The sequence below is a fragment of the Trichophyton rubrum genome (assembly GCF_000151425.1).
Source record: "Trichophyton rubrum CBS 118892 genomic scaffold supercont2.8, whole genome shotgun sequence".
Lineage (NCBI taxonomy): Eukaryota > Fungi > Ascomycota > Eurotiomycetes > Onygenales > Arthrodermataceae > Trichophyton > Trichophyton rubrum.
The window spans coordinates 495,018-519,114 of NW_003456421.1; the positions used below are offsets into that span (position 1 = coordinate 495,018).

General features: G+C 47.6%; 12 protein-coding genes and 1 non-coding gene across 18 annotated transcripts; 9 read left to right on the top strand and 4 right to left on the bottom strand.

Annotated features, from left to right (window-relative positions):
- The first annotated feature begins 712 nt into the window (after positions 1-712).
- TERG_10560 lies at positions 713-798 on the top strand. Its single transcript has one exon. It is a non-coding gene; the product is annotated as a tRNA-Gln (tRNA).
- Positions 799-2,963: 2,165 nt separating this feature from the next.
- TERG_06698 (uncharacterized protein) lies at positions 2,964-5,322 on the top strand. The gene has a single exon (XM_047748664.1). The coding sequence runs from the start codon at positions 4,157-4,159 to the stop codon at positions 4,907-4,909; it is 753 nt and encodes a 250-aa protein (XP_047604651.1). The 5' UTR covers positions 2,964-4,156; the 3' UTR covers positions 4,910-5,322.
- Positions 5,323-5,405: 83 nt separating this feature from the next.
- TERG_06699 (uncharacterized protein) lies at positions 5,406-6,236 on the bottom strand (the record flags this gene model as incomplete). The annotated part of the gene is made up of 1 exon (XM_003232659.1): positions 5,406-6,236. The coding sequence occupies one exon, from the start codon at positions 6,234-6,236 to the stop codon at positions 5,406-5,408; it is 831 nt and encodes a 276-aa protein (XP_003232707.1).
- A 341-nt stretch (positions 6,237-6,577) lies between these two features.
- Positions 6,578-7,981, bottom strand: TERG_06700 (uncharacterized protein; the record flags this gene model as incomplete). Its single annotated transcript, XM_003232660.1, has 3 exons — positions 6,578-6,956; positions 7,036-7,463; positions 7,529-7,981. The coding sequence occupies 3 exons, from the start codon at positions 7,979-7,981 to the stop codon at positions 6,578-6,580; spliced, it is 1,260 nt and encodes a 419-aa protein (XP_003232708.1).
- A 106-nt stretch (positions 7,982-8,087) lies between these two features.
- TERG_12437 (uncharacterized protein) lies at positions 8,088-8,474 on the top strand (the record flags this gene model as incomplete). The annotated part of the gene is made up of 2 exons (XM_047751395.1): positions 8,088-8,331; positions 8,407-8,474. 2 exons carry the CDS (start codon positions 8,088-8,090, stop codon positions 8,472-8,474), a joined length of 312 nt encoding a protein of 103 aa, XP_047607012.1.
- Positions 8,475-8,996: 522 nt separating this feature from the next.
- Positions 8,997-9,431, top strand: TERG_12438 (uncharacterized protein; the record flags this gene model as incomplete). Its single annotated transcript, XM_047751396.1, has 1 exon — positions 8,997-9,431. The coding sequence occupies one exon, from the start codon at positions 8,997-8,999 to the stop codon at positions 9,429-9,431; it is 435 nt and encodes a 144-aa protein (XP_047607013.1).
- A 16-nt stretch (positions 9,432-9,447) lies between these two features.
- On the bottom strand, positions 9,448-11,005 carry TERG_06701 (gamma-glutamyltransferase; the record flags this gene model as incomplete). The annotated part of the gene is made up of 5 exons (XM_047748665.1): positions 9,448-9,720; positions 9,781-10,357; positions 10,424-10,583; positions 10,651-10,684; positions 10,796-11,005. The coding sequence occupies 5 exons, from the start codon at positions 11,003-11,005 to the stop codon at positions 9,448-9,450; spliced, it is 1,254 nt and encodes a 417-aa protein (XP_047604652.1).
- A 706-nt stretch (positions 11,006-11,711) lies between these two features.
- On the top strand, positions 11,712-15,837 carry TERG_06703 (uncharacterized protein). Of its 4 annotated transcripts, XM_003232663.2 has the most exons (6): positions 11,712-14,213; positions 14,282-14,323; positions 14,388-14,486; positions 14,550-14,836; positions 14,889-15,552; positions 15,627-15,699. In XM_003232663.2, exons 1-6 carry the CDS (start codon positions 14,059-14,061, stop codon positions 15,643-15,645), a joined length of 1,266 nt encoding a protein of 421 aa, XP_003232711.1. In that variant the 5' UTR covers positions 11,712-14,058; the 3' UTR covers positions 15,646-15,699. The 4 variants fall into 4 exon arrangements, with proteins under 4 accessions (XP_003232711.1, XP_047604653.1, XP_047607014.1 ...); XM_047748666.1 differs by having other exon boundaries at positions 14,889-15,837; XM_047750263.1 differs by having other exon boundaries at positions 11,712-14,323.
- A 13-nt stretch (positions 15,838-15,850) lies between these two features.
- Positions 15,851-17,990, top strand: TERG_06704. Of its 3 annotated transcripts, XM_003232664.2 has the most exons (4): positions 15,851-16,153; positions 16,240-16,396; positions 16,485-17,139; positions 17,196-17,990. In XM_003232664.2, the coding sequence occupies exons 1-4, from the start codon at positions 16,052-16,054 to the stop codon at positions 17,482-17,484; spliced, it is 1,203 nt and encodes a 400-aa protein (XP_003232712.1). In that variant the 5' UTR covers positions 15,851-16,051; the 3' UTR covers positions 17,485-17,990. The 3 variants fall into 3 exon arrangements, with proteins under 3 accessions (XP_003232712.1, XP_047607016.1, XP_047607017.1); XM_047750265.1 differs by having other exon boundaries at positions 15,851-16,396; XM_047750266.1 differs by having other exon boundaries at positions 16,485-17,990.
- Positions 17,991-18,620: 630 nt separating this feature from the next.
- On the top strand, positions 18,621-19,044 carry TERG_12439 (uncharacterized protein; the record flags this gene model as incomplete). The annotated part of the gene is made up of 2 exons (XM_047751397.1): positions 18,621-18,868; positions 18,954-19,044. 2 exons carry the CDS (start codon positions 18,621-18,623, stop codon positions 19,042-19,044), a joined length of 339 nt encoding a protein of 112 aa, XP_047607018.1.
- Positions 19,045-19,088: 44 nt separating this feature from the next.
- Positions 19,089-21,371, top strand: TERG_12440 (uncharacterized protein; the record flags this gene model as incomplete). Its single annotated transcript, XM_003232665.2, has 1 exon — positions 19,089-21,371. The coding sequence occupies one exon, from the start codon at positions 19,089-19,091 to the stop codon at positions 21,369-21,371; it is 2,283 nt and encodes a 760-aa protein (XP_003232713.2).
- A 556-nt stretch (positions 21,372-21,927) lies between these two features.
- TERG_08918 (uncharacterized protein) lies at positions 21,928-22,297 on the top strand (the record flags this gene model as incomplete). Its single annotated transcript, XM_003232666.1, has 3 exons — positions 21,928-22,009; positions 22,082-22,196; positions 22,267-22,297. The coding sequence occupies 3 exons, from the start codon at positions 21,928-21,930 to the stop codon at positions 22,295-22,297; spliced, it is 228 nt and encodes a 75-aa protein (XP_003232714.1).
- A 1,083-nt stretch (positions 22,298-23,380) lies between these two features.
- TERG_08919 (uncharacterized protein) lies at positions 23,381-24,041 on the bottom strand (the record flags this gene model as incomplete). The annotated part of the gene is made up of 3 exons (XM_003232667.1): positions 23,381-23,487; positions 23,564-23,838; positions 23,950-24,041. The coding sequence occupies 3 exons, from the start codon at positions 24,039-24,041 to the stop codon at positions 23,381-23,383; spliced, it is 474 nt and encodes a 157-aa protein (XP_003232715.1).
- Between the last annotated feature and the right edge of the window lie 56 nt (positions 24,042-24,097).

Sequence of the window (24,097 nt, forward strand, 5' to 3'; positions counted from 1 at the left end):
GGAAGCAAAATTGTTGCCCAGCAGCCTGGTGAATGACGCGCCACTACGAAAGGGTCGGAAGTGCGTGGATCTTAGTCACGGACGACCGATCGGAAGCGATCCCGTAAGGCATCAGGGGGCTCTATTGAGGTGCTTTTTGGTGATAGCGCAACTCATGGATCGCAACATGAAAAGCAAGGCAACGTTCGATGGGGTTGAGGTATCCCTTGCCAAATGCCTTGGCCCGTCGGGCAGCAACAGGCGAATAGCTGCACAGCGTGAGAGTCTGCAGGAAGACGAAACGACGGTATTTGGTTCTCGATCGTTTTCGAAGCTGTTCAGCTTGTGTGTGTAAGTAGTTGGAGTACAGACAAGGAGTAATAATATTCTTCTGGGGGCCGTTGAACTTTGTCGTACTTTAAGCACTCTGCAAAAAAGATCCTCCGTTGACGAGCAGAAGTGTGGCTGAGTGTAACCTGCGCCGCCAGTGGGGACGTCGCTCCAGCAAGCCGCTACCGTCTTCCCAACCTCAACTCTGCTTTTTTCTCTGCTGTCTGACCGGCTGCTCGTCGACTTCGTCCTGTTTACTTCTCTGCAATCTAGATATCAAAGAGTTTGAAGTCAAGAACTTCCCGATCCGTGGTTCATTGTAAGCGCCGTTTGCACGTGATGTGCTAGTGTTAGCGCTAGCAGCGCTTGAAAGGTCACATGGCCCCGGCCTCACACCAGCTAAGGTCGTATAGTGTAGCGGTTATCACATCGGATTCTGATTAGTCACTGGAAGTTCCGATAACCCTGGTTCGAATCCTGGTATGACCTTTATTTTTTTTCCCCTTGATTCTTTTTTCTACATCTATACTTTTCTTCCTATTATGCTTCATTGCACTCTCCTGTTGTTGTTGTTCCTTTAGCCTTGGGTTAACTAGTGGCTTGCTTGATGTGAGATAGCAGAGCCTGCCTATAATTGCGTTTGTATAAGAGAATCCCTTTTGCTAGTCAAGGATAAATACACTGCTTTGTGGAGAAGTCATAAGCTCCGAGATGGGTGAAAAATGAGGACTAGGAAGACGAGGTAGCGCGGTTATCCCTGTTGGTTGCGATGTGGTTGTTTTAACCTTCAATTGTGGCAGCCTAGTTGCCTGCCGGCTCAGGCTCCTCGGAATTTCATCAGCGACAACTCGTCGTTTGAATAGGTCGCTGCCCATGCAGTACCAGCGATCTTCCCATCGGTACCTGGAATGCTTTTGTACTGATATGGCTCTGTACTCTTTTCGTGCAATGAAAAATGAGCGGAAACATGTGGCTGCAGCAAGGCAAATACCAATCTCTGCACATATTATTACCCAATATGTCTCCCAGTTGGTATCGACGAGTCCCTTGTAGTAAACTCCCGCTCCCCGGATGATGGTCACAATACTCATTAGTATCGTGAGGCAGAGTGATAAACTCAGGCCTAGCTTTTGCATCCGTCTCACCCGCACCGTCCAGATCAAGCGGACTGGTATAAAGAGAACTAACGACACCATAAACTTTCTGTTAACAACGTTCTGTAATTTTCAAGTCGGATTATTTCTTACTCAAAACGTCGCCCAACAGGTCCAATGCTAGGTGTATGAAAAGAAACGCCGACACTCGTCTCTGGCCAGACGGGGTCAAACATATAGCTAGAGCAAAGATTAGCACAATCGGTGATTCTGGAATTGTTAAACTGCTTTTTTACTCACCATTTTTGAGTGTATAATAATATGGACAGGAAATATGCGTAACCACAGACCCATATCCCAGAACGCCAATATTCAGAATGGTCACTACCCACCAATACCTGCTCAACGGCAAAATTCCCTTAACCAGGTTTTTGAATAGAGCCAAGAAGCTAAACTTCACTGACATCACGGCAAGCCAGAGCATAACTGTCGTTACTTGTATCCATTTCTGATAGTCGAATGTTATCTGTATAATATTTGGCGGAAGCGTTATTCCAGAAGTCTCACCGTACTGAACTGCCAGTGTGAGGTACATTTTGTCAATTGCGATAACATAGAAGACAGCCAGCGCTATTGATAGACAGCAGAACGCGATGGCGAGAAATAAATCGTCCCATGAAAACTGCTTCTGAACCCGAAGTCGAATGTATGCTCGCGCAATAGCAGCTATCCAGCAAACAACAAAAAGAGTCGCTGTTGAGATCTTCATTGACAGTAACCCCCACGTCAGTACAATGTGCTTCCTACAGTCCTTGTGGAATCAGGGTTGCACTTACGATGACATCTTTTTTATGCAAGCGACCAATATTCCCAGCGCCCGTCATGGCTCGCGCTTTGTGCTATTATAGAATGTCCCCCCTTTCAACTGCTCTTGGGTATTACTATCTACTAGGATGCACGGCGTTCATACGGACGGGATAACATACGGGAGCCCCCTTGAGTTATAAAGCTGCTCAAGGCTGCTGAAGCATGCAGGCTGGAAACATGAGTTATATACATGGACACTACATAAATGATACCATGAAGCCATCACCTGGGCAGATAGATGGAAAGTAGACCACTCAACTCCACTCTTTTTGCAGAACCCTGATTGTGAATATAGTGATCAATATGCAAGAGACTCGACGGCATGCGGCCCGAGATATCATGTTTTCGCTTGGGTATACGCAGCCTCAATCCTTCAAAGTCAATGAGCGTCATGACAAGGCTCGATATACTCTGCCTTAAATATGCGTATACAAGTGACACTATCCTCTGTGGCAGACAGCGCATGTACATGAGAGACGGAGTTTCCTATCTGGTAATATAAAAGGATATAAACCCGACTTGTCTATCCTTGTGATGATACGGAGTACCCCATCTCTATATATCGCCATAAGAAAACCCAAAAATTCCAGCGATTGAAATCTCAAAAAGAAACCGCTGGGTCTACCGAATGACTACAGTAGTCTGGACCGGCGTGAAGTGCATATGCCCCGGTATCAAATCCTTAGCCTTCTCGTCAGTCAAAGCCCCGACATCGATGCCGCGATCGAGGCTGATTAGTCATCGTGCCCCAGTGGGTCACCTGATTGAGCTTAGGGCAGCCTGTACGGAAACCGGAGAAATACAAATTCCGTTTAGACTTTAACGCTAACTCCATCTGGCCGAAGAACAAACCAAATTCCCTTCGTTGCACACTTAGAGGTCGTCATCCTTAATATCGATATCAGTAAAGTGCATTCTGAAAAAATGATAAGATGAAAACTATACCCAGGTCTTATCCCGTCACGGTGATTCCGTAGGCCATTATATCTATCCCGTCGGGTAAACCCGCATCCTCACGAACAGCATGGCATCATAATATACGATCTTATGGGCTGTTATTGTTGAATCGACAAGCCACCGTTTACGAAGCAAACAACTGAGCTCTCCTTTATCTACAGATGCCGTTGAGTTTTGTTTGTTTTATTACAAAAATCAAGTTTTGGAGCAATACAATATACAAACGCCTACATTAACTGGCATATCAAACGCTTGGCCTGCACTCGGGTCCAACATCAGTTCGCACCCTCCGATGTACATAGACCATAAACGGCTTCACAACCTAACTATGGTGTAATAAATTACTACACAACTTGTTTCCACGGATACCCATGGCTGGCTAGAGAACATTCCACGCCGGAGGTATAGTGCTTGAGGTACTCGTTGGACTCGACGAAAGAAGGGAGATTCCGCTGCGTCGTAAGCTGTCCAACCCCACAAGAAATATGCCTTCATTTCTTTCCTCCCAGTTGGAGATGCATCTTTGTCACTCCGTCCATGTTCCTACAGCACATAGATCAAAAGATGCCCTTGGAGTTTCAGAACCGTTATCATTTTAGTGACGGTTTCAAAAGCGGGAATTTTACGTGTAACTTATGTTATAGCTGCTATTCTGAATTAGTGAACCCATATTATTCTTGCAAGGACAAGAACTTGCCCAAGGTTCTCTACACCATATAAAGGACACAGGCATCGCACCCAGCCTTATTCCTTCTCCCGTCTTCTACGAGCCACTCCTAAAGACTTCATCCAACAATCTATTCGGATCAATATACGGATAACATTTGTCTCTTTATATTCTTTTCAACTCACGACCATGCATATGTTCGCTGGAACCATCGCGGTAGCGTTACTAGTTGCGTCCGCAGCCGCGGCCCCTGTGGATCAGTATGTATATTAAACAATTCAGATTGTTGTTGAACTTCACGTACTATACTTACAATTATAGGTTGTCCGTGGACAAGTTATCTCCAAAGGCCGAGGTTGAAAAGGCTACATACTGGGATCTCTTAGGCAAAAGGATCATTGCAGAGTTGGATCTTATGGTCCCTCGAGGGGTACCCGCGATGGCTAGCCATGGTAAAGACGATGACAATGACAAGGACGACGACGACTATGATGATGACGACGATGACCATCACCATGGCGATGATGACCATGACGACCATGATCACTGGAAAAAAGTGAAGGCACGAGGCCACAAAGACCATGACGATGACCATGACGATGACCATGATGATGACCATGACCACGACGATGATCACGACCATGACCACCATGGTAAAGGTATGAAGGCCAGAGGCCATAGGGACCATGACGACCACGATAGTCACGATGATGACGATGATGATGACGATGGCCATCACCACAAGAGCATCAAAGCAAGAGGCCATGGAGGACACTGGGACGACGATGATCACGATGACGGTCACGACGATGACGACGATGATGATCACCATCATCATAGGAGCATCAAAACTAGGGGACATAAAGATCATGACCATGATGATCATGACCACGACGACCACGATGATGATCATGATGACCACCACAGAAAGAGATGCCTCAAGTGCAGAGGTCATGGAGACCATCACGATGACCACGATGATGATGACGATGATGACCACCATGACGGGAAATAAGGGAATCAATTCATCGCAGAAACCCTTGAGCATAAGCAGCTCAACTCTAGATATTCCGAGTTACCGCACTGTTGATACAGCAGGCCTAAAATTTCAAACATAGTATCACAAACATTAGGCTAGCCAAGTTCAACCCATATTATCGAGGCATGGACATTGAGGTTTTCCTCAAAAAACTACTGACTTTTCGCATGTCCCAGTGAGCAAATATTAACTGTTCACGGCTTTTAATCTTTTTATTTCTGGTTACTTGTGATGAAGGGGCGAATCTTTGAACATTCATAAACAAGCTATCATCCATTCTTTAGCTCCTAGCTGGTAAATAGCTAAAATTCATCACATCCTTCTATTCCTATGTTCGATTCAAATACAGCACGAATTATCACTAATCACAAAAGAGCTTGATAATATCTAAAAAAAAAAAAAAAAAAAAAAAAAAAAAAAAAAAAAAAAAAGGCCCGGAGATGATAATATAGATCATGGTGATATTGTTTCTCTAAATGGCATTGACAAACTTTCCTATTTCAACGTCGATAGATAGGGACGTCTCCTTAACTGCAGTGAGATCCAAAATCCATTTCCCGCTAGATTTCTGTAGGACTAATCCACCGTTTTTAACTGCCCAAAGTATCCGCCTACTAGCGGCAACCTTTGTTCCTGTTTGAGGGTCCCAGATCCAGCCATCCTTGAGCCACATCCAAGCCAAATATGCGCAGAGTTCTTTATCTTTAGGGAGTACTGATTTCCATTCGGGTGAGAATCCTTCAAACGCATCTGCGCCGTTCCAGTCGGTGGCTAAACCACGCAATCTATCTCGACAGAATATCCTCCAACTGTCTATAGCGTAAGGTCCGATACCCGGTAAGTGACCAACCTCCCAGGCAACACGGGGATCATCGTCAGTCACAGTCTCGCCACACTCAATGTCCAAGCCATCAGATTTATTAGGGTAATGAAGTTTTCTGTACCGCTTCCCGCACTCAGGAGCATTTGCTATCCACGCTTTAGCGAGAGCAATGCATTTTCTAGCTCGAGAATTTTGAAGCCCTAGTCGTTGAATCAATAGGACCAGTTCGTCGAAGTTGGCATTAGCCAAAGATTCAATGGTAGGATAATGTTCAAAAACACTGCATATCACTGGTACTGCCACTTCTCCCCTGGTTCGATTCAAAAATATGGTAGCAATGAGAAGTCGAAATGGTTCATGGGCAAGCTTCTCCTGAATTAGTCCAAATAAGACGGCGGACGTCGGAGGGAATGGGATGCATGATGCTATGTCAGGGCGTTTCCTTTTGAAGTACGGTGATGTCTTCTGACCCTTTGCCATAAGCTTACGTACTTGTAACAGGGGGAGCGATTGAAGTCGGTGAAATGAAGTACATTGTATCGTGGAAAATATGTTAGGTAGGTGAAGTTAGAGTTAGTTATACACGTGATGCAGCTCAGCTGCCCAGAGAGCTAATAATACCATGAATATCCAATGGATCGCCTTGAATAGAATATCAATTATAAAAATCAATGAACTACCGGGTATTATTTTTGCTAACAGAAATTACACACATTAGAAATTAAGAACATCGATACATCACTGCGCATGCCTTTGATGTGGAACACTATTAGATACTATTCGGGTTCATATCGAAAAGAAGCAATTCGCTCGCAATGAATCTAAGCATTGATCAACACAACGCCTAATCCAACCGCAGCAGCTAATCCCGCTTTAGCTCGTTCTGTTGCTGCAGCGCCTGGCTGAGGGGTGTTTGTTGCAGTCGGGCCTGGACCGCCCCCTGCACCGCCGCCACCACCGCCACCACCTCCGCTTTGTGTCTCTGTTACTGTAGCTGTTGAACTTGGGGGTGCGGTCGATTCACCACCACCACTACCCTCACCGCCATTTGTTATACCTGGTAGTGGTATCACAGAGGTTGGAGAAGGAATTCCATCCGTCAACGGGTCAGTGCTGACGGGGTTTGCGTTTTCAAATGCCGGTGGTGGTGGGTCAGCATTTGGAACTGGCTTAGCAGTGTCATTGTTGGGATTGAGAACACTAAAATTGGAAATTAGTATCTTGATTTGCTTGGAACTAGTGACGAATTGTTCAGTCAAAAAGCGATGAATAGGCTTACTCTGAAATGACATGGATAACTCCATTGTTAACAAGGAGATTGGTAGATTCAATTCTAGCGGAGTTGACATAGCTTCTTCCATCAACCGTGGAAATATGCAAGTCTTTATCGGCGTATGTTGGGTGATCTCCGTCAGTCAAGTCTGGGGAATAGAGCACCTTGCCCTTCACGATATGATAGTTGGCAATTCTCCCAAGGTCTTCAGTAGAAATGTTCTCGAACACGGTGCCAATACGCTGGAATCCCAAGTTCCTCGGAGCAAAGACGGTGATGTCTTTTGGATCATTAGCGTTGGAGAGAGCATTGCCACGCTGCAAAGCCCCCTGGAAGCTAGTGAGATTTGCAGCCTGGAGTGTTGCTGTAACGCTCTGAGGGAGTGTCAGTGGGCGGTCAATGACATGAATAACGCCATTTTCAACGTCGACACCCTATAACCAGTAATTAGATAAAATGTTTGCAATGTACTCACAAGAAGCTCTCGTGAATTCCTTACCGGTTTGATGATAGTAGAATTGTCGTTCAATCCAGAGATTGCGTAGTCCTTTCCATCTTTTTCAACAAGCTGGACGATCTGGCCGGAACTAACATTGCTAAAACCCGCATCGTTCAATTCCGTGGGCGAAAACTGTGGCGTGGTGGTGATCTGTTCAGAGTTATGCAGTCCTTTCACTAACTGGTAGCTAAAAATTCCCCTTAGGAGACTAGAATTCGATGATGACTGGTTATCATTGCCCTGGCCTTGTCCCACAAAATTGCGGAAGGCGTCGTTCTCGAGAGCAAGTAGAGTGACGTTTTTCTGCTGGTCTAGCACATCTTTCGCTTCGGGCGTTTGGTTTAAAAACGAAGACATCTCTGAGAGTTCCGGCATCTCTGAGATGTCCTCAGAAAAGCTTTTGGCGTAGGTGACAGTAGCCCAGAGGGCCACCAAAATGTAATGGAGCAGCATCTTCTCTTCACGTAAACAATTGAAATTCTAATGGTGTCACTCACTCAATCCGTGATAATTGAGGTAAAAAGAAGGATTCCCTGTGTACTGACATAAAGCAGCGGCCATGGGAGGGCCGGTTATTTATGATATCAGTAGAACGCCTTCTATGGAACATAGGGGCGAGCAGAATGACGACATTCCCATCGACCATCGGTGTGGGGGTGATGAATTCATAGCCCGAGGCGAATTCGAGAGTGTTGAGCTAATCCAGGCTAATATTGCTCTATGGAAATTTGACATTGTAGAATTGATTTTCAAAGTACCCGCTGCAAAGAAGCTGCTTGAACACTTTGATCCTAGAAAGCATTGTGGGTATCTGTTTACTTTTCGTATTTTTTTTCCAGTATTTTGAAGAATAGAAGCAGTTAACCTGGAATTATCAGGTAACGACGACATGAAAACGAAAATATTCCATTTGAGAATCTGCTTCTTATACCTCTCTACTTTGTAGAGCATTGGTCCTGCGAGATTGCCTTCATGAGTAAACAGCTCTTTGCTACGTTGTGAGTGGTTGGAAGGTTCAAATAAATTTTATTTTTGCTTTGAGGCTCTGTGGGATGTATTAGTAATTTAGTCATCACGTGCTTTTTGATGACTCATCTGGTCGCTAGGTTCCTTTAAGGCTACACTGACTGAGCTTGATCAAAGGATCCTCGCTTCCTGAGAGCTTCCATTCCAAACCAGTATCATTTGAAGCGATTCAAGAAATTGGAACAAGATATCGGAGAATAGAAAATAAATAATTCTAGTTAAGATCTAGCTTTCTAGTTGCAGGTGCTTCTTAACTAGACAGGCAAACCCGAGCCGTGAAATCGTAAATATATCTCGTTGCCCTTTAATATCCACATATACCCTCTAACAAAAACAATGCACTTGTTTTCTATATATTCCACCCTAAAATCAAACAGCAACTCCGCCGGAGTTAGCCAGTCGTGGCTCGCCTGAGGCTTCGAAAACACCGTTCTTCAGCCTCATGATAGACTCCACGGTGCTTTCCGACTTTTCTCTAGTGACGTTATGTTTTCGTGAAATCATAAAGTCCACGGTCTTCTTATCAAATTCATCTTCCATCAGGGCGACATTGGGGACGAGTTGGTCGTGTAGCCGAGGAGCCTTTAGGGCCTGGCGAACGTTCATTTTTCTGTCCATGACGTTGATGACACTTTGGAGCGTGCCGGTGATAATTTGGGAGCCTCCTGCTGCACCGCTGACGAAGTATAGGGAACCATCTGGGCGGGTGATGATGGTAGGACAGATGGAAGAGAGTGGCCGCTTGCCGGGACGAATGAAGTTCGATGGCGAGGGCTTGTATCCGAAGGAGTTGCTGTGTCCAGGGACAGAGAAGTCATCCATCTCGTTGTTCATGATGATGCCGGTCTCGGGGACAATGACACGGCTACCGAAGTAAAGGTTAATGGTAGTTGTCAAACTGACAGCCATACCAGAGCGGTCGGCAGTTGAGATGTGGGAGGTTCCGGGACTACAACGCACATGTCAGTATGATGAACATTTGAGAGGCAAGCTTTCTTGACATACGTATTCAAGCTCTCAAGACCTTTGGGGTCATATACGGCTATGTCTTGAGTATACCCGTCGGAGATGTTCATGCGGTTCCTGTTAGCAACCTCCTCAGATATCATCTTCTTCTGATAATCAGTCAAGTTAGAGAAGAAAAGAGGGTCGCCCAGTTCGGTTCTCTAGCGGTCATGTTAGCTGATGAACTAACAGTCCATAGTTCAGTATAAAATGCATCATACCTGTCCGTATCCAAATCGGATGGCCTCGTCCATTCTATGAGTACTAAGTGGCTCTGGATCTGCACGGAAGAAGCTCTTGTACCCATTAAGCAGCTTCAAGATGCTGAGGAGAACAGCTCCACTGGATGGGGCCGTCGTACTAGTGACTGTCATGCCACGGTATTCAATCTGAGCAATTGGTCTTGAGACCACGGTGTAATTCTTCAGATCCTCGAGAGTCATGGTGCCGTTGGCAGCCCGGAGCGCATTGACCATGGCTTGTGCCATTGGCCCAGTGTAAAAGGCATCGGCGCCATATCTGGCAATCTTATCCAGGGTGTCACCGTAGCGTCTGCGAGTGATGATATCACCAACCTTGAGAAGGGTTCCTTGTGGTGCAAAGTCAAGGGCCCATGCAGCGTTTTCGGCAAGGAAGTTCCCATTCTTTGTAGAGTGTAACATAATGCGGGACAGGTCTTCAGTTACGCGGAAGCCATCCCGGGCGGTGCGAATGGCGGGTTCCATGACGGTTTTCCAGGGTAGTTTTCCATAGTTCTTATGGAGGTACTCTAAGCCACGGACTTCACCGGGAACGCCACTACACATTGGAGACAAATTAGATCCATATAACTAACGAGATGAAATTGATCACAGGAGCTCATACCTTGCAAGTCCGCCGGATGTCGAGCCGCTAGTGTTGTTTTTGAACATGTCCTGGAATGCCGCGGCAGGGGCCGTCTCTCTAAAGTCGACAAACTCATAGGTACCATTTGGCGTGCGGATAAGCACAAAGCCACCGCCGCCAATGCCGCTGTGATACATTGCTGAATAGACGCTTGCATGTCAGCCAATGGATCTAACGGATTATTGGGAACCCAACTGGCAACTTACAAGTAACACCAACGCAGAACACTGTCGCAACCATCTATTTGGAAGGTAAACCGACCGTTAGCTGCAGGTACGCAAACCTCAATCGTCTTGCAAAGTGGGATAAGGTAAAAAAGCAAGAAAAAAAGAGTAGTCGATGGATACATACGGCGTCTGCAGCATTGCCGCCTATCTTCAACATGTCGGCACCGTATTCACTGCACATGGAGTTTTCGCTCGCAACGGCACCCAGGCGGCCGTCGCGATAAGATGCCGGAACACTCCGTGAAAAGAGCCATGGGGCCGCATCCGATACCTGAGCAAAAGAGGAGAGCAGGTAGAGGCCTGTGCAGAGCAGATTCATTGCTGCTGGTGCCATGATGAAGATGTTACTGTGAAGAATCCCCTACCTCGCATAGATAGACGAGGGAGAAAAAGAAGAGGGAGAGGAGCAGAACCACTTCTGCAACGAGAAGGTGGGAATCCTCGGCATATATAAGTATGTACGGTCTGAATGTCGAAAAATTTACAAGCGGGACAAACCTTGGACGGCCTTTCCATGGAAACCCCCCCGGCCTGAGTTTATCACCGCTTGGGAGGTCTTGTCATGTCTGCCCTCTCGAAGGCTCTCTCTTGCTTCCTCTAGCCTCCCTTGCTCCGCGATGATTGGGGCTGGCAGCCCGATGCAACAGCGGTAGAGCCTGACAGCAGAGCCATCCCTACCTCCTCTCCGCTCAGAAGACATGTTGGCCGTGTGATCACCTATACTAGATAGCTCGTGTGGTGCTATAGAGCAGGGTACTCCACACGCGAAAAGCCAGCCAGCGGGACCGTCAGTAGCCACCCGTCGGAGTTAAATGCTGTGTGGTCCAGAATCCGCCCTTAATCCTCTCGTGTGCTTTTCTTTCAAGGCAGCCAAAGGGCGTGTGGGGGTTTGGCCTGGTTCTCCATGTCCAACAAAGGGCGTCCTCGTCCTCGCCCCGGCCTTGGAGGTCATCCTTGTCAGAGGGGCTGGATGACGATGTGCCGCAGTGTACTCTATCATCCCCAGAAATAATGACTGTCGCCGCTCCCCCACAGGTACCCCGAAGTGCCGGGAGCTTCTTCGGCTGTGCGGCGAGAAAGCCCCCCGCTAAGTCAAGAGCGTGGAACTCAACTCCGTATTCTTCTCCCCATTTCCCGAGACGAGAGTAATTTCGTTGCTCGTATTATTAACAATCATATTTTTTTTATTGTGGTTTTCCCTCCTGGTGTGAAGGCGACGCTCCTAAGATTTTTTACCTGAGGCCTCAGCCGCCGGCTGTGGTGGTGGCCATGTTCTGGCGACGAACCAGAGCTTGATATGGACAAGCAACTAGCTTCCGACATCGATCATGCGGCCGAAGGGGAGGATCTGAGAGACAGCCCACTTGACATGCGCGGTGGTTCTCGTGGGCGACAGGCAGTGCAGCAGACGACGAAGATAATCGTGATCCAAAGCGTCCCGTCAGCATCAGCGCCTCTTTCATGGCTGCAAAAGCCGAACTTCCTCGTTGCTCTGAGTCGGCCCTTTTGAGCCGCAGAATCGCATAACGAGAAAAAAAAAATAAAAAAAAAGAGCCACGAGGGGGATTCCTTGTCCGCCGAGACTTGATGCTCTCGTCTGATTGGCTAACGGTTTATGGTTGATTAGTCATGAATAACAGCCCCTATTCCTTCCTGAACCGGTAAGTCAGGGCTTCTCTTTGTTGGCCGTCGAGAAGGATTTGATGTTTTAGGGGCCGAGGCTGCAGGTGGTTGGACAGAACTAAAGGAAAGCGACTATGTAGATTGTACGTTTGAAGATCTTCCCTGCATATCCTCGTCGAGCCTGCTTGTCGTACTTGTAAGTGCTTATTTTGTCGTTTTCTAAGGCAAAGGCTTTCTTTTGATAGTAGTTATCATTGCAAAATTTGTCTTCTCGATGGTCAGGCTTAATTCGTCCAATCACCTCGGCAAGGAAGTCAAAGCAGTATTCGTGGAGATCGGCTTTGGTTTGTCATCCGTCCGTTCTAGTCACCGCCGCTAAGTCTTGTTCATGATCAAGTTATTTCTTAGCAGACTCTGGATGAATTTCCATCAGACCAGGATAACCATAGGGTGTAAAAGGCGAGGCAGAGCAGTAACTGCAGTGACCAGCAGTGATCAAGCCGTGTGGTCTTCATTATAGACAATGAATACACCCCCAACGTGTATCTATTCGTTCAAGTGGATAAATTATCGTCATACCGCTCAAATGCTGCTAATTGGAAGAGAGGTGTAGCTATGAAATCCGCGGGAAATAGGTATTGCATTAGCATATATGAACTTTCATATCCCCTTAAACCATACCTGTGTATTTTCAGCAGCGGTGATGGACGTGCACAGGTCTCTTGCTTGAGCGATAGTCCCCCATTGCATGTATAGGGAGTATGCAGGTAGCAATAATATATATCTCTGGTATACGGGTGGTATACAAGCATAAATTAATATGAAAACCATCTTCTGTGGTCTGTGTTTCTTTTCTCTTGTTATCTCTTGTAACTTCGGATGCAATGAATCTAGAGATCCAGAAAGCCTGTTAACCACAATATGTGATAGTTATTCGACTGATAGTAGAGCCGGAATTTTATAGTACTCAGGCTAAGAAATAGTATAGGTTAGGGCTTCAGGGTTATGGTAGTGAAGGATAAGAGTATCAAATTTTGCACTGTATTGAGCTCAAGAGTCTCTAGCAATGGCAGTGGCTTTCAAAAGTCACCTCAACATCTGTCAATATGCATTCGGTTTTAGGATTCTGGGAAAACGAGGTAGCTCTGGGTTTTCTGATAGATCTTGAGAAAGCTACTCCTGTGTCGAAACTCAAGAGGGTGCACTGCCAGCCTATCGTTGCTTCGGACAGATGTATTGACTTCGGAGTGTCAAAGCGCATAGAAAAAACGCTTTCGACTTGATCCACGGCTCAATTCAACACAATGAGTATCAGATATATAATATCTGGTGGCAGATATTTCCATTGCAGAGCCTCTAAAGAAGCAAAAAACGCAGCTTTTGGAGGTTGACGCAGTAAATTAAGTTCACTGGCCTTCATGTCAAAAGCATATGCATTACCATACGTAAGCTGTAGCGGCTATATAATAGCTCTTCGACATGTAGGCATATTCATAGAAGCTCATTGTATCTTACATTCAACTTGAACCTGTTTGTTGATAGATGGCTGGTTAGGGAAACGGAAAAGTCATCACGTGATTCTTGGCATCCAAAGTTGAGTTGGAGCTTCGGAGGCGCGAACAGCAAGACGAGCAGAAGCAGAAGAAGCAGACAGAAGCAGAGCCAGAAAACAACTTACAGCAGGAGAGCTACGCTCGAGACAACGACGCTTACATATATCTTCTATCTACATACATATTACACCTTTCTTCTGGGCTTCTTAACATGGCCGGTGTCCTCGTTGATACGCCTCTCGGGGCTCCCTCACTACCAAAATCCACCCTCAACGATGCGATTCCAGATATCGACCCGCTAGAGGGCTCGACAAACGATGACGAAGACGGATATTCCATCTTGAAGCGATATCAGAGACACCTAGAGTATGGCTCAAGTGCCTGGCTGCGGCTATGTTTGGGGAAGGGACTGACATTTTGACTGTGCCCGACAGGTATATACAGCTACAGGAAGAATACATCAAGGATGAGCAGAGGTTAGCGGCATCATGCGGAAATAGTGGAGTGAGAAGACGTACTTAATACTGACTGCATTTTTAGGAGTCTTAAGCGGGAGCTCGTCCGGGCACAGGAAGAGATTAAGCGTATTCAAAGTGTGCCTTTGGTTATTGGCCAGTTCATGGAGGCTATTGATCAGAAGTGCGTTCGCTGTTATTTCCCCCTGAAGAAGAAACTGGTGTTAACATCGTCCTTTATTTGAAGTACCGGTATCGTCCAGTCGTCAACAGGCTCCAATTATGTCGTCCGTATTCTTTCAACTCTCGACCGCGAGAAGCTGAAGCCGTCCTCCTCCGTTGCTCTCCACCGACACTCCAACTCATTGGTTGACATTCTTCCTCCTGAGGCAGACTCATCCATTGCCATGCTTGGAGCAAATGAGAAACCAGATGTAACGTATGCGGATGTCGGAGGTTTGGACATGCAGAAGCAGGAGATCAGGGAGGCTGTTGAGCTACCGCTTACGCATTTCGATCTTTACAAGCAAATTGGTATGCTCCATTTATCAGGTTCATCGGTGTATTCGTACTAATGTGTTTACAGGTATTGATCCACCTCGCGGTGTACTGCTATATGGTCCGCCGGGTACTGGAAAGACAATGTTGGTCAAAGCAGTAGCCAACAGCACAACGGCCAACTTTATCCGAGTAGTAGGATCCGAGTTTGTACAGAAATACCTAGGTGAAGGTCCTCGAATGGTTCGTGATGTTTTCCGGATGGCCCGCGAAAACTCGCCGGCTATCATCTTCATTGACGAGATCGACGCTATTGCCACGAAACGTTTCGATGCCCAAACAGGCGCAGACAGAGAAGTCCAGCGTATCCTCCTCGAGTTGCTCAATCAGATGGATGGGTTCGACCAAACCAGCAACGTCAAGGTCATCATGGCCACCAACCGAGCGGACACACTTGACCCTGCCCTGCTTCGTCCTGGTCGTCTTGACCGTAAGATTGAGTTCCCGTCGCTGCGAGATCGACGAGAACGACGCCTAATCTTCACTACTATTGCCGGCAAGATGTCGCTGTCGCCAGAGGTCGACCTCGACTCGCTCATTGTCCGCAACGACCCCCTCTCTGGGGCTGTCATCGCAGCTATCATGCAGGAGGCTGGTCTGCGTGCTGTGCGAAAGAACAGATACAACATCATCCAGTCCGACCTTGAGGATGCTTACTCCAGCCAGGTCAAGGGAGGACAGGACTCTGACAAGTATGTATTGTTCTTGCTCCACCTATTTCCATTCCAACCAGGCTAACACAACTCCTCTTTTTTCGTCTGTGTAGGTTCGACTTCTACCGCTAAACTGAGGCCAGAGTAGCTGGCTTCCATGATGCTGTACCATTAGAGAGTTGAATCCAAGCGTTCTCGTCCATGTCCTGTCGTCCTGTCGTCCTGATGTAGCCATCTGTAGCCATCTTCGTTATCCCGTGATTGTAGCTTAACAAAAAAAAAGCGTGCCTGGCAGCGATCCACGTCATAGTGGTGATTGGCGGCAGCCTGGGCGGCGCAACGCTCACGTGAGCAGCGTCATCGCCCATCTTTTCTTCTTCCTCTGGTTTCCGGGGAACCTCCAACCTCCAACCTCACCATCAACCTCCATCAGCTCAGCTCTCTCTCCAGCATCGCATCTCATCAACGCCGCCCGTCGAGCAGCTTTATCACCATCGAAGAGCCTACTGTCTAGCATTATCCTCTCTCCTGAGCTACTATGAAGGGCTCTCTCTTGCTTGCGGGTGCGACCCTGCTGGGCTGTACCTCTGCTAAGCTGCACAGCCTGAAGCTCAAGAAGGTCTCCCTCAAGGAACAACTTGTAAGTCATTTCGACCCTCTCGATCTTGCTGAGCTTGGAGTAGCTATGTTTTCGTTTTTCCAGGTGCTAATGGATACCGTTTGTAGGAACATGCCGACATTGACGTCCAGATCAAGTCTTTAGGCCAGAAGTACATGGGCATCCGCCCAGAACAACATGAGCAGCAGATGTTCAAGGAGCAGACTCCCATCGAAGCTGAGTCTGGACACAACGTCCTCATCGACAACTTCCTCAACGCTCAGTGTATGTTTTTGTTCCCTCTCTTTTGATAGGTGATATGGTGGTTTCTACGCCAGCCACATCTGTGAATGAGTGCTAACCGCTGGGGCAGACTTCTCTGAGATCTCCATCGGAACTCCCCCACAGACCTTTAAGGTTGTTCTAGACACCGGAAGTTCCAATCTCTGGGTTCCGGGCAAGGACTGCTCGTCCATCGCTTGCTTCTTGCACAGCACATATGACTCTTCAGCCTCGTCTACCTACTCCAGGAACGGCACCAAGTTCGCCATCCGCTATGGATCTGGCAGCCTAGAGGGCTTTGTCTCTCGGGACAATGTCAAGATTGGTGACTTGACTATCAAGAACCAGCTCTTCGCTGAAGCTACCAGCGAGCCGGGCCTTGCTTTCGCCTTTGGCCGCTTCGACGGCATCATGGGTATGGGTTTCAGCAGTATCTCAGTCAACGGGATTCCTCCTCCGTTCTACAACATGATCGACCAGGGTCTTCTTGATGAGCCCGTGTTCAGCTTCTACTTGGGCGATACCAACAAGGATGGTGATCAGTCTGTCGTCACTTTTGGAGGGTCCGATACCAACCATTTCACTGGTGATATGACCACTATCCCACTCCGCCGCAAGGCCTACTGGGAGGTTGATTTCGACGCCATCTCCCTTGGTAAGGATACAGCTGCTCTGGAAAACACCGGTATCATCCTCGACACCGGTACTTCCCTCATTGCCCTCCCAACCACTCTTGCTGAGATGATGTAAGTCTTGTATACCCTCTATGCTTCACTTAAAAGTCTCTAACTCGTGATCATAGCAACACCCAAATTGGCGCCACAAAGTCATGGAATGGTCAATACACTCTTGACTGTGCCAAGCGGGATTCTCTCCCTGATGTCACTTTCACCCTTAGCGGCCACAACTTCACCATCGGACCTCACGACTACACTTTGGAGGTCTCCGGCACCTGCATCAGCAGCTTCATGGGAATGGACTTCCCTGAGCCTGTTGGTCCACTTGCCATCCTTGGTGACTCATTCTTGAGACGCTATTACTCTGTCTACGACTTGGGCAAGGGCACTGTTGGTCTGGCCAAGGCCAAATAAATATCCCGCTTATTTCGCCCATTTTGTCCATGGCTCTATGCAGAGGGGAAGGAATAACCTTATCTTTTGAATGACACCTAATGTTGCTGAGTGCCATATAAATGTGATGTGGGAACCCCCCCTTTTTTTTTATCACTCCTCACAGAACATCTCTGTAAATTCCGAGGTGAATCTTGCCTTTGCATAATCAATGACCGGCGGAGAGAGTGTTCGAGTATCATGTTCGGTTTATGTTGAATGGTTTCTTAAGGCCATGGAGATTCTTCTATTGTTACCTATCTGCAGCTGCTCCTAGAGCTCGTCTCGTATTGTTATTTACATAGTATTATTATTATCTCTCCATCCATCTGCCTATAATCCAGACCCCAGCTTATAACTACCGCAGGACCCCAATCCACCAAAGCGACCGCTCTCCAAGTACTCCGTAGTACCCGTATATTATTCATCTTCTGACTGGCAGAACGACCTCGTCTCGGTGGCTGAGGCTGTCGCTATGCAGTATGTCGTGTACTATCTGACTCGTCCTTGCGCGGCAAACAACCTTAACTGCTTAAATAGCGCCCGCTTGAGTTCGCCTTCTGCTGCCCTCGAACTGCTTCATGCTCCGCCCTCGCCTTCGACCAGCGCCCACCACAACAACAACCCGAGCCGTCTATAGGACACCCCAGACAAAGCACTGCATCACCCTTTACGATCCTTACGCAGCAGACACCAGCTCGTCCTTTGTCCGCTCGGCGCACCTCTCGTTGCGACTCGCATTGCCACCGTCAAACCAACAACACTCCATAACGCCCTGCCGCTCTCGGTCCATCAACAACACTCCAGTCACTATTCAGGCGCAGCATTGATTGACAAGCACAAGAGTAGCCTCGTTATCTGCAAAGGAGTCAATACCCTCGCTATTCACTCTGACGCGACCGCCGTCCCCGGATTATGGCAGCTTAGACAGACACTCCAGACGCAAAGGACACGCCTATAAATAAGCCGCCCATCTTCATCGATCTCTCAACACCTTCGCTACAGAAACAAAATCACAGATCGCATTGCCATATCCTGCTACCTGGCATCGAAATTATCTCAGTTTCTCCACATATACTACTCGACCTACCTGCTTTCTGCAGCTTGACAGCCAAGGCATGCAACTGAAATTATCTACCAGCCTTTACTACCCGATCACCGTCACAGACCTGTTGAAGAAGACCGGCGATGAGGTAAGCCAGGGGGATGGGCTGTTCTCATACACTTATCGCACGACTGTGACGGAGGGTGATGGGCTGGGTAACAAGGTGGACGTCGTGAGGACGTTTCCTACGAGATTTGAAAGCACCGTTGACGGAACCTTGGTAGCTTGGAAGATCCGGAAGGGACAGGTTATTGAGGCACCGTAAGTAATTAACTGCCTTCTTTCTGGGAGGTGAGGAGATATAGAACGGTTTTGCTGACGTGCTGTGGGCTTCGACATTGTGTAGTATTAACATTGCCGAGATAGACGAGCCATGCGCTCACGAAGTGCAATTTGGTGGCATGTGTGCCAACTGCGGCAAGGACATGACCCAGTGAGTCGCTGTATGCCTTAAATAACACGGTGTTTACATATTTACCAGATGATGTTTTTACTACGCAGTGCAAGCTACAACACCGATGTTCTTGATTCACAGCGAGCGCCCATCCGCATGGTTCACGACAACTCCGCGCTAACCGTCAGTGAAAGTGAAGCTACTCGAGTAGAAGAGGATGCAAAACGCCGACTCCTTTCATCAAGAAGACTCTCACTGGTCGTTGACCTGGATCAAACCATCATTCACGCTACTGTGGACCCGACCGTGGCTGAATGGCAGCAAGACAAGGACAACCCCAACCATGATGCTGTCAAGGATGTGCGGTGTTTCCAGCTGGTTGATGATGGCCCGGGCATGAGAGGATGCTGGTATTATATTAAACTACGGCCTGGACTGGAAGAGTTTCTGAAAGTGATCTCCACGCTCTACGAGCTGCACATCTATACTATGGGAACACGCGCTTATGCGCAGAACGTAGCCAACATCGTCGATCCAGACAAAAAGATTTTTGGAGACAGAATCCTCAGTCGAGATGAAAGCGGCAGCCTTACAGCAAAAAACCTCCAACGATTATTCCCGGTAGATACCAAGATGGTGGTCATTATCGACGACAGAGGAGATGTATGGAAGTGGAGTGAGAACTTGATAAAAGTCTCGCCTTATGACTTTTTCATTGGTATCGGTGATATCAACTCCAGCTTCTTGCCGAAGAAGCAAGAACTCAAAGCAAAGCCAAAACCTGGGTCAAAGGCCAAAAAACTGATACCCGCTGCTCCTGCCGATGCTGCTGATGCTAGTACCGCCGCCACCGAAGGAGCTGAGAAGCCAGAGCCCAATGGATCAAAATCCGAAGCGTCCGTGGCAAATGAGACCGCTCCCACAGGCCCCGAGCAATCAACGCTTGAACAGCTGGTAACTATGGGAGGAGGGGATAACCCAGTGTTACTGCAGGAGCAAACTAGCCAACAGGAAGAAGTTATTGCACACCAGGTGGAGGAACGTCCTCTGCTTCAAAAGCAGAAACTCCTAGATGCAGAAGATGAGGCTGCTGAGACCCAACAGAGTACGGAGAATGGGGATTCTTCCAGTGATGAGTCTCAAGATTCAGTAAAACACCACCGTCATCACTTACTTGAAGACAACGACAGTGAGCTTCCGCTGCTGCAAGAACGTCTTCAGCTAATACATCAGCGATTTTTTGAAGAGTACGACCGAAGACGCACGCAGACTCTTGGTGGTAGAGTAACAGCACTGACGGGACATCGCGCCCCTGCAAAGGACAAAGCAGTTGACCTACAGATAGTGCCAGATGTCAAGGTTTTGATGCCGGAAATCAAACGAGTAGCTCTCGGTTCCGTCATCCTGGTCTTCTCGGGGGTCCTTCCACTTGGAACAGATACGCAGAATGCCGATATTTCACTATGGGCGAAAAGTTTTGGCGCAACAATCACTTCAAAAATCAACTCACGCACAACTCACTTGGTTGCAGGGAGAAACCGAACAGCCAAGGTGCGAGAGGCTACTAGGTACCCGAAGATAAAAATCGTTACTGTTCAATGGCTGCTTGACTGCATGATACAGTGGAAACACCTAGATGAAGAGCCATATCTTGTTCCGGTTCATCCAGATGACATGGGCGAACCTATAGGCTCATCAGAGAATTCACCAGACAGCAAAGAGAATGCGGACGACTCATTTCCTTCATCTTCCGAAGAATCCGATCCGACCAGCGACGACGACACGGCCAGTGTGAGATCATCGAAGTTGGCTAAACGACGAAGAAATTCCGACGAAGAAATCCGGCTATCTGCTGGCCTGACTGATCAGTCACGGCTAGGTTACGACGAACAGGAGCAGGCAACGGTACACGACGAGCTCAAAGAATTCCTCGGTAGCGATAACGAAGACAGCGAAAGCGACAGCGATTTCTCTATGCTATTCCCCGACAAGAAACGCAAGCGAGAGGCCACTGAAGAAGCTGATGGCGGCGTCAATGAAGAAGAAGACACAAGCGCTGAAGGTAGCGGATCCCGTTTATCCCAGAAGATCAAGCGGTCTCATGAACGAACCACAGGTCTAAAAGAAGTTTCTACAGCTCAGCCAAGCATCTCTGCTACTGAACCGACTGCCGACGCTGAGATGGAAGCAGGTAGGGAAGCTTTAATGGGCGACCTGCCTGACGTCGAACCAAAGTACAAGGGCCTAGACCCGGTTGTGGACGATCCAGAGGACGATGAAGATGCTCTTGAACGAGAAATGATGGCTGCCTTTGACGAAGATCCAGACTGGGAGCAAAATGCAGCTGAAGACGAAGAAGATGCCAACTAGTTTAACGCCATATAAACCTTCACCACACCCCCTCATATACCCCCCATTTACAAACAGAGAAAAACAGACTGAACTTCCAAGCATAGCGAGGCGTTGTTGAATGTTTCTAGCCTGTGGATTTCACTACATTTGCTGTCCCTGATGCTCGTTTCCCTTTGGCCCTATTGATACCTATGAAGTGTTCCTGGTATGTGGTATTTGGCATCTTCTACTCTTTGAGTCTGCGACCGCCGTCTGTTCTATCTAAATTCTGGATATGGCTAGAGGCCTATGGAGACAGATTACTGGCTGTATACTTCATATTGATGTACTTCGCACCGAAATCTTGGCCTAACATTGTACAAATATAGCAAGATCCAATCAAGTATAAAAATGTCCACTCTAATAGCTTCCACCGTATAAACGCTCCATGACGTCACACATCTAAAAGAAGAGAAGGTAGTGGCGAGGCTAGTTGAAGCTATATAGTAGAGCTCTCTCTTCCAGAAGAGAACATGTGAGAGAACACTCTACCGTTGCAAACACATATGTGCTAATACCCTCGATATATCCTACCATGGACAGCCAGGCACCCGGTGGCGGCCCAGGAGGCGGCCCAGGAGGAGGCGGCGGCGGCGGACAAGACTATCTCGATAAAGGTACGCGAGGGAATCATTCGCCCTGAGCCGGAAGGCTATGTCTACGATCGTTAGCTGACTTTGGAACCCCAGCCCTTGAGTCCGCCGAGAAGAAGTTCGGAAAAGGCAAAATCGATCCCCAAAAGGCCAGGGGACTGAACGAGAAGGTCACTGATTTTGCGAGGAATACTTTTGAGAAAGTAACTGGGTGAGTTGACTGGCCAAGCAAGACTTGGTTACTGTTAAGAGCTGCTGGACTAATAGAAGAGTTGGTGTAGAAAGAAAGTGCCCAAGAAGTTCTCCAATTAACCTGCCGAATGAAATATCGAGAAGCATTCATTTATTTCAGTTATACGGCGAATGTATGATTATCGAGCAGTAGGGCTAGCATAAATTGGTTTATTAGTGAAATGCACACAGCAAGTCGAAGTCTTTAAGCACAACTTTGGAAGCAAGTCACTCAGGTGGCGAATATAGAAGAGCCGCTAAATGCTTGGTATAGATGACATCACTATTATGATTGGATGACATGATTAGAAAAGTCACTAAGTAGCGCCAAGCTGAAGTTAAGCGCGCGCTTTTATTTGGGCTCCCTTGAAAGTCATCTAGGCGGACGTGTAGATATTTGACTGTCTGGTCGGGGACCAGCAAGGGGTATAAAGAGCTACACAGTATATATTTGTATGTCTAGGTGGAGAGGTTTCTCTACATAAACCCAAATCCTTGGAAAACACAAACAAAATGGTTGATCTAGGCCCTGCAGCCAGAGGAGAAAAGGGGTTAGGTTACTGGAGTACGGGGTAAGACAGTCACACGAGGCATGGAGAACACCTTTGGACGCAAACAGTATTCATCACTCTTCCGGCTGTTATTCTAGGTGGACATGCATTCACTACGAGGGGCTAAAAAATAACCGGAGCTTATACGTACGAATGAGGATGCATCTAGAAGGATAGTATGGCAGATTGTGTCATTATGAAATCTGCAACATGTATTAATTCCCATCTTCAGTCCCAATTTGCAAATGGCCCGTGAATCTAGTAAGCATCAAGTGTGAAAAAAGGTAGTAATATGTACAGTCGTGTAAGGAACGAGGGAAAAGAAAAAAGAAACCAGCACAACAAGTAGAAGCAGGTCATGTAGGTCGTATAGTTTGATAGAAAAACCATCCCGAAACGCCATCAGTAGTACGTCAGAAGCAAGAAAACAAAAAGTAAGTCTACATCCCGTTTATCATGAGGTTCGTAAGAAGGAAGCGAAGAACAGATATCTCCGATGCTGGCGCCTGTGAAATATGCAACCCTATTGGAATGGGTATCTTTTTTGAACATTGAACGAGAACTGGAAAGCAAAGAGGACGAAGAAGAAGCCTGTCGGGGCTGGGGGACGAGGCTACTTAAGGAAGAACCCTCTGCGGACCTGGAATGAGATGATGAGCATCCAGATGTAGAAGATGGTGCTGACCAGCTCGAAGGCGAAGGCTGTTTTCCAGCAGTTACCTAGGCGTAAAGCGTTAGTATCATATCAATGCCTAATAAATAAATGAATAATAGAAGAATAAAGGAGGCGGCGTACAGATGGTGATCTGGGTGAGCCAGGCGAGGGTGTTGATGCTGGGCCCCTTGGAGGGCATGTTGACGACGTAGTTCTGGCAGTTGGAATTGACGTTTGCTTCGGTCCCGTAGAGCTCGATGGCGGTCCCGATCAGCCCCGTCAGCCAGAGGACGAAGAGGACGAAGCAGCCGAGGATGATGATATCGGGCAGCAGCAGGCCGCGCTGGATGAGGAAGAGCATGAAGAAGACGAACAGCAGGCCCAGGCCGGCCGTGGCCACCATGTACGGGAAGACCCTAGTCACCGTTAGCAAACAAACAATTGCCTATGCAATGGACAACAGCAACAACAGCAGCAACAACAACAACAACAACAACAAGAAGAAGAAGAAGAAGAGAAGGGCTTACCATGGCGTCGAGACGGAGAGCTGGGTCTGGACGAAGAGGAACCAGCTGAAGATGCCCAGGCAGGTCTCGGAGGAGGCAGGTTGACGAAGCATCCAGACGTGCAGGCGGATCTCATGTCATCGTAATCTGCTGGATGATCGTGTAGTCG